We start from the raw sequence: 13,780 nt of genomic DNA on the forward strand, positions 1-13,780 counted from the left end.
CCAGCTGTGCATTTAGGGTGATGGTGACATTACTGATAATGTACCAATTTGTTGTATCCATTGCATTCATCTTTTATCTTCTTCTATCCATCTGCTCAAGGATAAGCTAATCTATTTCAACAAGTTTTAGATACACATCACCACTATCTACTCTTGGATACTGTATATCAAAACATTTCTTGGCAGTTTGTTCTACTCTGCTACGCCATCCCTTTTCTGGAACCCTTCTATCAGTAGCCTGCTTGAACAGGAGAAAGGTAGGGGATAGGCAGCAATACAGTCGGTTTCCCAGCACATCATGTCATTTTGCCAGAGATGGTTTCTGGTACCAGAGGATGGCAAACCATTTTGAATACCTTCAGTCATGAGCAAAGTTAAGTATGATGACTTTAGTCAAGAGTAACCCTGCCTAATCAAAACAGGGATTAATGTATCACTCTCAATGATCAGAATGCCTGCTGATTAATATATACAGAATGTTTTCATATCTAAATATCTTATAGTGGCTTTTCCACTACAAAGTCCTTATATACAGGATTTCTCCATAGCACAGAAAATCCTGATCAATGTTTTGGAAATCACGAGAATGTGCATAATACAAAAGAGAATCTGTGTTTCCTGACCTAGACAGCTGCCTGATTAAAGGGACTTTCAAAGGCCCAAATGTCCCAGTGCGTATCATTTGCATCTGTTGGACTCGTTGACTCTGAGGAGAAGAGGAAAGAATAACAGAATGCTGGTCAGACAATTTCAGGGTCCACCAATATCCTTCCTTCACAAGTTAGTCAATAAATATGAGATCTTACACTTCAGCTGAAGTCATGCACAGGTGACTATCATTCTTGTGGCCAGACAAACCCTTCAGGCATGTCTGGATCCATGCTAATCTTCTTTCCTTCATATGAGTCATTTGTGATAAGGAAACGTAGACAAGATTAAATTTCTATTAGACGGATATATAACTGGTTGGAAAGCTGTTCTCAAGAACAGTTAATTATGCTTCACTGTCAGACTGGATGCATTAAAGCATGTTCTCCAGGGACTTTACAATATTTAATTCATGATTTAAAAGATGGAATTAGCATTTAATGCTAGTGATACTACCTGGAAAAAATACTACAATATAGTATTATGATCTTAAGAAATTCTTTTAAGAATTTAGTTCAAAAAATGACATGTAATGACAATAAAGATGAATACTAACTTCTGTGTTTATATAGAAGTAATCTTTCGCATAAACACAAGTGAGGAAGGACTGACTAAGCAACAGTTCTGAACTGGAGACGATAGGTGGATCACAAGTTGCACATGAGGCAACAACATGTCTTTATAAAAGATATAACTGTTGTACTGGAATATATAGAAAGGAGGATTATTTGTAAAGCCTACAAAGTGGTTCTTTTATTCTTCTTGACACTGGAAAAAGCTTGTCTCTGATTTGGGGCTCCATGAATGGAGAAGGATTCTGACCAACCAGACAGGTTCCAGAGGAGAACAGAAGAATGATCAGAAAGCTAGAAAATATAACATGAGAAAATATTGAATAAATAAGGGTTGTTTAATCTGAAGAAGAGGAAACTGAGGAATACATCTGTCTTCAAATATAGAAGAAGTTCAGAAGAAAATAAATCTTTGTCTATGTCCATTGCAAAACAAGTTCAGGTCAAATAGCAACAGAAGTTTTCTAACTGTATTTTTGCTCTTAGATAATGAGGCACTGAGACACATTGCCTGGGGAAGTTCTGAAGTCCTCATCATGTTCAAGAACAGGTAAATCAGGTATCTGTGAGAGATAGTTTTAAGTTGATTCTTTGAGCCAACCGAATAGTCTTGGTGACCTTTCATGATCTCCTCAGCCCCATTTTCTGTTAATGTGTATGATTTTTTTCTCACAAGTTAATTAGTAAGGTCTGCTCCTCCCTGTTTGTTTAATCCTGATTCCATGGCCAGGGACGCTGCTGTCTCCTCATTCTGTCTTAATTTTATGATTTCCACTTGTGAGTAAGCAAGAGAATCCCTGTTGCTGCTCATGATAGGATAGCTGAAGCAGCTGTGGTAGCAAAGAAACATTTGTCTATCAATGAAATGTCCCAGGACTATGCTTTTCTCTCAGTCTGTCCTGGCCCTGTGTGCACTAATAGGCCTTAATGGCTGTGACCTGTGTCACTTGGGGCCTCTCTCCGCACCTGTGGGCACAGGAGCCTCAACCCTGGGCTTTTAGTCCATGCCTGAGCTGTGCTGTGTGGGTACTGATCTTCAGCTCAGCTACAGCCATGCCTGTACATTACTACAGATATTGATCCAGACCCTAACTCACAGACTGACTTCCCAGTTTAACCTCAGACCTGTCTCATCACCATGGGCCTGCCTGTGTTTGATCATGGTTACTCTCACTGGCCCTGATCCCAATCTGTGGATTGACATCCCAGCTTGACCTCAGATCTGCCTTGTCACCGTGAACTCACCTGATGATATGCACTCTTGGTTGAACAAGTCTCAGGTCTGCCTGCTGGCCTCGCTGGGGCACTGTGGGGCTGGGCCCTGGCTGGTGAGGACCCTGCACTGGCAGCTGTGTTGCTGCACTCAGCTCATGGCTACCCTTCACTCAGGGAGCACCCAGCCTTTGCTGCACCTTGACTCAGTCTGCTAATGCAGGACTTTGCAGCCCTCTGCCATGTCAGTTTTGGTATGTCCCATCTCCTGCCATAGCTGGTCTTGTCACTAGAAGATCTGTGCTTTTCCTTTCGGAGGAAAGTTCTTGTCAACTGCATGAAGAACAGCAAGAGATGCACGAAACTGGCAGAATGGGTCAGGATGTCAGGCTGATGTCAGGTCAGCCTCTCTTACCAGGTTCCACTCACAGTCATCCTGGACTGTTTGCTGGTACTAAAGGAGTTCATTTCTGTCTAGTTCTGGTGAGGTTCTTTCCCTGTCAGCTCTTCTGCTTTCTCCCTATATCATATATATGTGTGTGTATGTATATACACACATAAATATTTGCATATATCACCAGCTGTGCAAATTCCCTGGGGGATGGTTAAACCATTACTCCTGCACATAATCTTCAGGTGTCCACTGACTGAATCAAGTGATTTGCTTATGCCTCAGACCCAGGTGTCCTGGGCTAGTCTTTGGAAGTGTTTTTCCTAGTTATGACTTCATCCACGAAGCCAGATGAGAGCCAAACCCTTTTTGAATCCAGATAGCTTCCTTCAAGAAAATGTGTCCCTGCACACCTGTCATAAGCTTCTCCTGAATACAGTTTTGGTCTCTTCTATCTAGAGGTCTGACATACTTCCATTCTTTCTTGAAAGAAGAAACTTCTAGAGGCAGGGCATCTTTGGACTTTTGTTGTTAAGAGGCCTTTGACTTTTTACCTCTGCAGGACTAGGTCTTTCAGATCCAGAGTTGTTTGTGTCAGCAGCTGAGAGGTTGAAAGTCAGGAGTGCCAAGCAGGATAACCACCAGTGAAACCTGTTATGAAAACACCAAAAAGGAGCCACCCTCCAAGATTAATACACATTCCACTGGAGCTCAGTCTAAATTAGTGGCTTTCTTGAGTGATATCTCCATTGCTGACATCTGGTGAACTACTGCCGTGAGTTCCCTCCACACCTTTACCAAGTGTTTTGCTATTTCAGAAGCATCCAGATATAATACAGTGTGTGGTAACATGTTTCTGCAGTGGTTGATGCATGAAGCATGCTATGTCTCCCTACCAAGTACTGTGATTGTTAGGAGGAGCTGCAGTACGAGCATAAATATGAATAATCTATATTAATCATTTCTGTTTTGAAGATTAAACAAAATATTTACATATCAGTTAATGAAACTGTCAAAGGTGTGTTGTTTATGAGCACACTCCCTTACACAGTCCTTATTCATGGTGTTTGAATTTCTTGGAACTCTGAACCTTGGGATTCTGTGATGGAAAAGGAAGTTAGACAGTCGCCACATTATGTATGTAGCAAAACCAACAAGCCTGATGGAAAGGAAGTGGAATGTAAGCTAGTCTGGTGAATACTGCATGGATATGAAACTATCTGTCTCAAGGTTTTGCCAGACATACAATGTGCACATGCATGTAAGATGCATGCATAGATGGATAGATAGATACAGGTATTTGTGAAATAACTTTCCTCTTGCTATTGCTGGTTTCACTTCAAAAAGTAGATCTTAATGCAAGATTGTAAGAGTCCATCCTTTTGAACATGCATATGATAATGGCCACTAATAAATGGATTTTTATTTCTTCTAATAAGGACGTTACTTCTTATTGCTTCTAAAAGAAGAACAGAAGTCACATTAGATACTGTAATTCCTGGAACAGTGATGAATCATTTCAGAAAAAAGATCAGCCTGTGTGATCGTGCTGTCATAAGGCTTGACATCACTGCTCTTGACTGGACCACTCCCCTTCTCTTCAAGTAATAACTACTGATTTCAGCAGCAGTATTTGAAGAGAGAGTGCTTCACAGTATGAGAATGGGTGGCACAACTTGACCTGTAATCCTTTACTGTGAGGGTTTTGAGGGGTAGGGGAAGGGAAGAGGAGCATTTATTTCAGACTAAGAATATTATTGCTGTAGTCTCATATCAATATTGAAAATAGTATTTTGGTGAACTATAGGGTTCGCTGTAGTACACGGCTAGACACACTGGAATGAAGTGAAGCTCATCCCATTTGGACTTCTTCCATCTAATTTTATTTTCCAAAGCTACATCCATTCTTGCACAAAGAGTAATCTAGACAGAACTGAATAAAGTCATAGCCCCTGACTGCAGGGCTTGCTCTTATAGCTAGCTCTTTTTCAGGGCACAAAAATGAAACAGGTAACTCCTTGTGTCCTACCATGTTGTACCTATGCATATGGATCTCTCTTATCTTCATTTCACTTTTTCAAACATTTGTTTCTTTTAGCTTGTGAATATTGTGTAATTGTATTTCTTCTTGTTTGTTTCTTTCAGAATGTTCTCATTGTGGAGGTAAGTTGGGTGCTTATGTCATATTGTGCTTAGATAAAGTCACATAGTCAAGTTGTGATTGTGTGTTCAGTTGCTAAAACCTGTCTGTGTTTATACTTCTTTAGCTGGGAGGTGGTGAAGAGGGAGAGGGGTTGATTTGCTTAATGACCTCTCAGTCTGTTTGCAGTTGCGTGACGGATCAAACTACATTGCTGCCGCTCTAATTGGTAGTCTGCCTTGTGATACGCAGGAGTCTTTGTTTCTGCATCATTTGTTCTTTCTATGGTTTCATCAGCTCCTGTTCTGCAAGTTGTTCTGTTCTTGGAGGACAATAAATCAACTGCAGTGATGCCCTGCACTTCTCAGTTTGCATGACTTCGAAATAGTAGCATAGCCCTGCACACACTTTACAACTTCAGCGTTGTTCACATGCTGGCTGAGAATGTCAGTCATTCTCTTAAGTCCCCATGACTTCTGCTCGTGAGCTTTGCATCCTGCAGTGTCCCCCAAGGAGGAAGACTCACCACAGATACGTTGCTGATGTAAATCAACAGTGTTCAGTTGTAGAGAAAAAGAATGTGTCACCTCACTGGTGCTGCAAATTCTCTCTTCATTAATGCAGGTGATTCTCTTTTAAAATGTTGGAAAAGCAGCTGGGATGGTTAGAGAGCACATCAGGATCTGACTGGCATTTCAGGCCCAGTCTGCTTGCGTGGGAAGTAAGCTGGACAGTGTAATGAAGGAAATGTATAAATGTTGGAATGTCTTTTTTTAGCAAAGGAGGGAAAAAAAGTCATCAGCCACAGAGATGGCTGGTTACCTGAATAGCTGCTAGGAGCTTTGTATTTGCTGATGCTAACTGCTGTAACAGGAATGAAAAACATCTTCAGCAAATTTTGTTAAAGCTATTAGATAGCTGGGGAGCAGAGACAAGGTGTTGCTAATGAAAAATCCACACCCACAGAGTTCAGGATCAACAGCTGCTCTCCGTTTCATGGTCAGTTTTGTAGCCAGACATCTATGGATCTCATTCAGATCAGGTTGGGTACAGCAGCTCTGGAGAATACTCATTTGTACTGGACTAATAAAACAACAGATAGAGCAGATTTAGCCCTGACATGGGGAGATGTTGACATACTGTAGACTTGAGCATAACATGAAAAGTTTGATCCCTGCATCCTTGCAGTGCCCAGTAAAGTCATCTCCAGTCCCGTGTTACATCCCAAGTACTAGAAACATAGCTATTTTGAAGAGGAAGTGGACAGTCCTTTAACTGATTATTTTATGAGTAGAAAGTACTTGTTTCAAAGAATGTGAGCTCAGTTATAACCTTTTTTGGATGTGGCTCACAATACACTGGGAAAAATACATCATTTCCACAAAATAAGAAGGTGGAACTGCTCAGTCATTGTCCATATTTACTCTTTTCAGCTTTCCAGTGTTTTTTACTTACTCTGTTTTTCATGTTTTGTAAGGATATTGTTGGAACTGGAAGGACTATGAAGGTTCTGCTTAATAATATAGAAAAATACAAGCCAAAAATGATTAAAGTGGCAAGGTGAGTAAAACGATCACAAAACTTAGTCATTAATTAGTCTAGCCCAACATATTTTCCAGTGGAGTTTCCCATTCCGAGATCCTGCTTTAATTTGCAGCTGCAATAGCGCATGGGGAGTTCTACAGAAGAGCTGCCTGAGTCAGTAAGAGGAGGGTAGAGGAAAGGAGAGGAAACGCTTTTGTATTGTTCTGCAGTGGCAATGACCCTGCAGCCATTTCAAGACTGGCACTGATGGACTTGGAAGGGGAACACACCCATCTCTTCCCTGCCATCAGGACGTTGTTGGGAGGAGAAGCAGAATGAGAACAGTGATTCACATGGCTTGAAAGTTTTTTTGATAAAGGAAATAGTTTTTATGCATGCTATTCAGGTAAATATCTATATTTACATGAGTTTTATTTTGTTTTTAATTACAGTTTGTTGGTGAAAAGAACATCTCGGCCTGATGGGTACAGACCAGATTGTAAGTGGTTGTGTGAAAATCTGTACATGACAGTACGAGAAGTTACCACTATTCTACCACTTGCCTTTGATATCATTCTGTGGACTGCTAGAAGCATTGTAAAATACCAGTGTAAAATACCAGTTGTCAATGGGACTATGGAATGCAATGGAAAGATTTGTACAATTATGGTTTGGAAAGCCCTGCCTCCTTACAGTCTGATGTTTTCTGCAGAGTACTAAATTTATAAGGAAGCTATGAAAGGGTTTAATTTTATCTTTGAAATGTGAGTGTTTTGTCTTCTGTCTCTGACAAATTATATAGAGGAAAAAGTCTCTTTCTTTCTTTTCCTTCCTCATTGCATCTGTTTGGAGGGGCTGCAGGATTCCAGCTGAACATGAAAGGTGTTTTATTGTGTCCTAGTTATTCACAAGTTTTACATTTTTATAACAATAACATTTTCTATTATTTTTTGAAAAGTATTATTGTTTAAAGGGTGAACAATGATATTATCATTAAATCCCACCCCTCAAAAAGCAGAAGATAAATTGGGCTTTTAAAACTTCCTCCTGCTGTTTTATCACACCAGTACCACTTCTCTCTGAATTATTGGTACATGTACTATGATGAACCTGCAAATGGAGCTATGCCAAGCTATTGTTACTTTAGATTTATTAGAATAAATGGTATAATAACAGGTATGTGGTTAAATACTAAAAAAAATAGATCTCTCTAGAAGAGATTGACCAGTGTTTGCTACTGAAGAAGGCTCTGGTCAGCTGAGCTGGGGAGGAGGGTAGAAGGAGAGTAGGCAGGTGAGTACCAGGAGACAGCATGAAGGGTCTTGATTTGGGATGTGGGAGAGAGGGAAACTTTATGAAACAAAAGTTACTCAGTGTTGGGCATGGCCCTGTGATTTTAGCCCAGTAGTCTGAACTGTAACCCAAACATTTTGTTGTACAGCTTTTTATACAGTGGTATTTTTAACATTTAGAATTTAATCCAGTAAATTAAAGTATATATTTAACTGGATTCACTAATGTTAAACATATAAAAAATACAATAAAGTTACTTCATGAAGGGTAGCTTAAAATTTTTATGTAATAACTTGTAAAATGAAACAGGTTTTATCCTTGTTTATTCATACTGTGATGACTTCTATAAAACATCAGAGATCTCTCTTGTAAATCACTGACAGTGCTGTGTCATTTCCTCACTCAAATTTATGATTCCAAAGTACCTATTACCCACAATTTTTAACAGTTGAATACATTCCTTAGTTGAATACCTGTAAATTTTTTTATGCTGACCTATTTTTGTGTCCATAAGGTTGTGTTTTTCTCTAGTTACTTAGTGAACAATTTGGAGAGAGTCTAACTTGTTTTATATAGTCTGATACTGCACAGACCTTCACATTCAAAAAGATACATGCCTATGCTTAGCTTCAAGTGTGTGAGTTGTATGATTCAGCTACACTGCATGCATTTACTTTGTTAAGCATGTGCATGAGTCTTCATAAGGCTGGGGCTTTAATTTAAGAAGCATTTGACATGTTTTGGTAGCATAATATGCAAAATAGTTTTTGCTATTCTCAGAAGAAAATATATAAAGCTCGGAAAGTTACTTCTGAATTAAAACTGTACATTTTTTTCATCTTTAGCATGATACTGGACAGTTGTCATCACACATGTATACCAGTGGAGATTCCTAACGTAGGCAGAATTTTTCAGCTCTGATTTTGGCTTTCTTCCACAGTGTGTCTGTTGTGCCAGTGATAATCGTACACAACTCTCCTACTCTCCACTGACTATTCACATGCCTGTCACAAATAGTCTGTGAGTGGGAACTGGGTATAGGGCTACCACTGACCTTGATGTCTCGGAGTCAAAAGTAACATAACCTATAGTTTGCTTGTCAGAGAATGAACATATGAATTTAAGGGCTATATAATTGCCACTGATCTTCTATTGATGGTGTTTGTTATTTGTCTTAATACAGATTACGGATTTGAAATTCCAGATTTATTTGTGGTAGGTTATGCCTTAGACTACAACGAGCACTTCAGAGATCTAAACGTAAGTTTCTTAAAAAAAAAAATAGTTTAAAAAAATCACTGTTTTACTTTTCCAGGGTGTCTTAAATACCCCATAATTTGCCTCCTCCCTGGGACCTTAATGTCATGGTTGGGATCCTTTCAGTGAGTGTAGAACTCCCTGCAAAAACCACAAATAATCCAAAGGAGTCACTGCTCAGCACAGTGAACTGTTCCTTCCCATCTCTTCCCCCTAAGAGCAGAAGTTATACCTCTGCTACACTTCCATCTTCTGTGAACCTAGGACTTCACAGGTCCACCATTCCCAGTATATGCAGAGACAGCAGTACAGTTCAGACAGGTTTGGACTTTTACTATGTTGCCTGCCCCTTTTCTCAGTGAGATAACGATGGAAAAAAGGTTCAAGCCTTGCCTTTGCTTCCTGTGCTACTGCCAGGGGTGGACCTCAAAGCGGGGAACTGCAAATGAAAAAACTTGCTGTAGCTATAAAGTGAAACCAGAATTAAATTCCAGGTCACTGGAAGGGAAGGGGTAATCACAAAATCACTAGATTGGTCAAGCAAAAGTATTTCTGAACAATTCACTAATAATAATGTAATCAACTATGCTGTTGCAATCAGTGTTATATTTTTTCAGCACATATGTGTTATCAATGATCATGGCAAAGCAAAATACAGAGTCTGAAGCAGTAACATCCTCACCTGAAGATTTGTAAGATCAGTGAAGCAGAAATTTGACTACACTCCCTCAAGCATCTGTCAGAAGAGCGGTTCAGCTGACTTGGGTTTCTTTCAACTCATTATACTAAGGGGTTTACTCTAGAGATACTGATTAATATTTACAGAAGTGAGAGCTCTTATCTAAAATGTGAAGTAGAGGGCTTTTTAAGTTATTACCTTTTTTAAGTATTAAAATTACTGCATAAGATGCCTTTTGACTAATAATTTGTCTGCCTCAAGTCTCATTGTGAATGCATCTGTTCTTCGCTCAGTCCATCATTCTACCCATTGCAATTCATGTACTTCACTGTGTTGCATAAGATCATTCAAAAGTGCCTTTCTGCGCATGGAGATTATTTTACAGAATTTTATTGACTTCAGCATCCCCTTAGTCTTGGTCAGATATGCTGCTGCCAAATTGAAAGCATTATTTTGATTTAATGCCACAATTCAAAAGTTTCAGCTGAAGCTGTATGTTGTATGATAGTACACTTCTAGCAGTTCGTTACTGCCTCTTCAGAAGTTTTAACCCTCGGAATGCACTGAACGGGACTGCTGGTATAAAATGAACCTTTGCAAGACACTGGTGATCTGAAATTGGAAGATATCATGGGTTTGGTATGTCATGTAGCCATAGATCTAACCCATTTAATGTGCTGAATTTTAATCAAGAGAAAACAATGCCAGGCAGGTTTCAATTTCTGCATTGTATCCTTTTACTTCTATAGGACACAAACATGTAAAAAAACTAACATAGTATTCTCCTGTGCGTATATTCTTAATTAAACCTCATTAAGAACAAAAGTTCAATGCTAGTCAGACAATTATTCAGTTACTATTTGATTTTTGTAGCATGTCTAAGTTGAGACTTTTTGTAACCATCTGCCACCTTTAAGAATACAGATCTAGCAATGTTGGAGAAGATGATTAAAAAAAGAAAAAAAAAAAAGGTAGGAAAACATAGAAAACAAGTTAACCTATGAATACTGTAGACTCGAGAGATTCCTTCCTTCCCTTATACATTGTGTTTGAAGAATTTTGTTAATTTACATGCTGTATTGTGAAAAATTTACTTCTGTACTTCCCGAGGGAAGCCGATGCAAAGTAAGTAGCTGTATATCAATATCTTTGCTCTGAACTGTAAGAGCTAGATTGTTATTAGTTTCAGGTTCCTTTAATAAAGAAACAGTAAGAATACTTGTTACATTGCACACTTGTTTATTTTCCTGCTTCAGCATATTTCATGCATCCTGTAGAAGCTTTTCAAAAATAACGCATTTAGTTGGTAATCTAAACATACCTTATGTATATATCCTGCGGCTCACAAGCTATTGTTATTTGGATAAAATCCATTATGTTAATGGCATGAAGAAGTAAGATCAAAGAATTATTGTGGTTGCTAGAGAAGTGCTTTAGCCCTCTCTTCTTTACTCTTTTAACCTGTATTAAAAATTACCTGTATTAAAAATACAGGTTAAATACAAGAGTTCTGTTGAAAAGCTTTCCCTCATAGAATAACTTTCTTCTGTTACAGAGGAGAAAGCACACCTGTACAGCCCCTGGAAGAAGCTGGTGAAAAGAGTTTAATCTCTTTTTCTTTTATGAGAGTGTTAATTTTTTTCTTAACGCTTCTGATTTCTGTGGATCTAGTAGTATCGGCACATTGCATGGGCAGGCATGCTTTTAAGCTTAGGCTTAGTCCAGGAGATCCAGGATTAGGTTATTTACTTTTTTCCTCTATTCTTAAAAAGGCACAATCGAATTTGCCTTGATACTATGATCAGCCTTCAGCAACAACAACAACAAAAATGTAACAAGTGAATTAGCATGAAATTAGTGTGAAAATATGAAGTAATATAAATGCAAATAATTCAGGCTGTATTAAAGTTGTTTCATTGGAAGACTGACATTATTAAAATCTACATAATTAATAGAAAAGACCAGAGTTATAGAAAAGATAAGAACTGGAAAGTTTCTTCAAATTAATTTTATTTCCTCCTGCCATCATATTTTTAACACTCTGATAAAGCACCATACAAATTTCACCAGTGAATTTACAAATGCAATTATACTGTGAATAAGAGGTGTTGTTCTCTTTTAATGTCATATTTGAATTTTGTACCTTTATATATCTGAGCATGTCCCGATGTCTCAGTTGCCATTGCACATTACTCTTTGCTTAAAGCAATTCCATCTGAAAAATTAGTTTTCAGTTACTTTAATAATCTGATTCCAAAATATCATTAGTGTAACTGATGGAACAGGTAATTATGCATATATGTCTGATTATTATGCAGTCTAGTTTCTTCAGTGTGCTCAGATAGTTTAAAAAAATCAAACTTTTTTTCTGTAGCTGTCTCCTGGTTCAACAATAGTGTTGATTCCTTGTGTCACAATGTACTTTAACTAAAAGGCCACTAAACATTTTTTCAGTTGCAGTTGAACCCTATGACCCACAAAGCAATGTATTTTTTGTTTAATATCAGTTCAGCAACATCTGTTGCTGAAGAAGAGAGGATGTTCTTTACAGTCAGTTATTTTTCTGGACATCGTGTTTATGTATTTGGCGGGCATCCATTTTTATCTGTTTTTCTTCTCATGCACTCTTACCAGCATCCTTTCCCTACCCGTTGAATACAAACTAACATGGGCAGTAATGTGTTTTGAAGTTACATAAATGTTTAGCAGCCATCAAGTTTTAGACTTTATTCAGTTCATTCATGCTTGCATCTGATCCAGTTCCAAACTATCTGAAAGTAATTTTCTGGAGAGAAGGCCAAAGTAGGAAGAGTAATTCCTGCAACTTGGTTAACTGAATATCACTTAGGATTTCATGGTACAAACTATAGATATAGTCTGAATATCTAGGAATTTCTGCTTAAAAAATAGAATTTAAATAGTCTAAAAGGTCTGTAATTAAAATTTTTTTCAATTTAATTAGGTCGAACAAAATAGAAAATAGTGCCTGTTTTTTTGATCGCTTACTATTAGTGTTATATTTCCTGGCCATACTGTGTTAATCCTCAAAGTTTTATTATTAAATTTCTATAATGTAAAACTTCAGCATTTCCTCCAGAAGTACAGTATTAACTGTATGCAATATTCAGCTGCAAAACAGTTTCTGATCTGTAAAAGAGTCAAATCATCACAGTTTATACACAGTAAAATGCTTAACTTGGAGGTGTACTTAATGTCATGAATCATCATTATTGCTCTGTGGTGAGAGTAACATTTATTTCAATAAAAATACTGGAATTTTAAGTTTTAATATTTCTTTAGACTGAAGAAGATAAAGGCCAAATCATCTTCTCTGCATATGTTTGCATTTTGATTTTCTCAGATAAAGTAGAAGTGAAAACCCCTATTGTAATCAAACTTGCTCTACATGCAGACTGTAATTGAGTCTAGCTACCTAGAAAACTTTAGTTTTCTGTTTCGGTTTAAAATGAGACTCTCAAAAGACAAACATTACAGGGTGGCACAGCAAGAGCTAGAAGGATCATTGCCCTTTTGTAAAACCATCACATTTGGGAGTGGTTTTCCCTTTTGCTTTTTTTAATGTTTTCCAAAAACTCTGATAGTCTACATATAAAGATCTGAGATGAATGCAATATCTACATGTACTGTGTCTCCTTAGATTGGAGGGAGAAATTTACACGTAGTTATATACAAGTTCATGTAGGTGTGTGTTGCCTCAGTTCAGTCTTCCAAAAGTTAGCTCTGGCTGTACTCACCAGAGCGCACACAAGATAACTGAAGAGGATGAGTCAACCTCTTTCTGTGCTTATTTCAGCTGTCCCCATTTGAAACCTCGTAGGGGAGAGAAGCAGAGTGTCAGGTACTTTACCCATCCTCTCAACAAAATAAAGTGAAAGGAAAATAAAAGCTTTCACCCTGATTTCATAACACCTTTCACAGTTATTCATTTAATGCTATATGCCTTCCTCTGGGAAGTCAGCCACACACAGCTATCCCAGTACCTGAACTAATAGTGTTTGTACCAGTAGGGAATGAATGACTGCTGTCAGAACACTGCAACAACA

General features: G+C 38.1%; 1 protein-coding gene across 1 annotated transcript in view; it reads left to right on the forward strand.

Moving 5' to 3' along the window:
• Positions 1-10,934, forward strand: part of PRTFDC1 (phosphoribosyl transferase domain containing 1) — a 49,564-nt gene extending 38,630 nt beyond the window's left edge. The window contains exons 5-9 of the mRNA XM_074833963.1: positions 4,969-4,986; positions 6,441-6,523; positions 6,940-6,986; positions 8,964-9,040; positions 9,655-10,934. Coding sequence (XP_074690064.1) covers positions 4,969-4,986; positions 6,441-6,523; positions 6,940-6,986; positions 8,964-9,040; positions 9,655-9,702 — 273 coding nt within the window. The 3' untranslated portion in view covers positions 9,703-10,934. The remainder of the gene's footprint in view (positions 1-4,968; positions 4,987-6,440; positions 6,524-6,939; positions 6,987-8,963; positions 9,041-9,654) is intronic.
• Positions 10,935-13,780: the final 2,846 nt, after the last annotated feature.

Source organism: Strix aluco, chromosome 1 (genome assembly GCF_031877795.1).
Source record: "Strix aluco isolate bStrAlu1 chromosome 1, bStrAlu1.hap1, whole genome shotgun sequence".
In the NCBI taxonomy this organism is placed as follows: domain Eukaryota; kingdom Metazoa; phylum Chordata; class Aves; order Strigiformes; family Strigidae; genus Strix; species Strix aluco.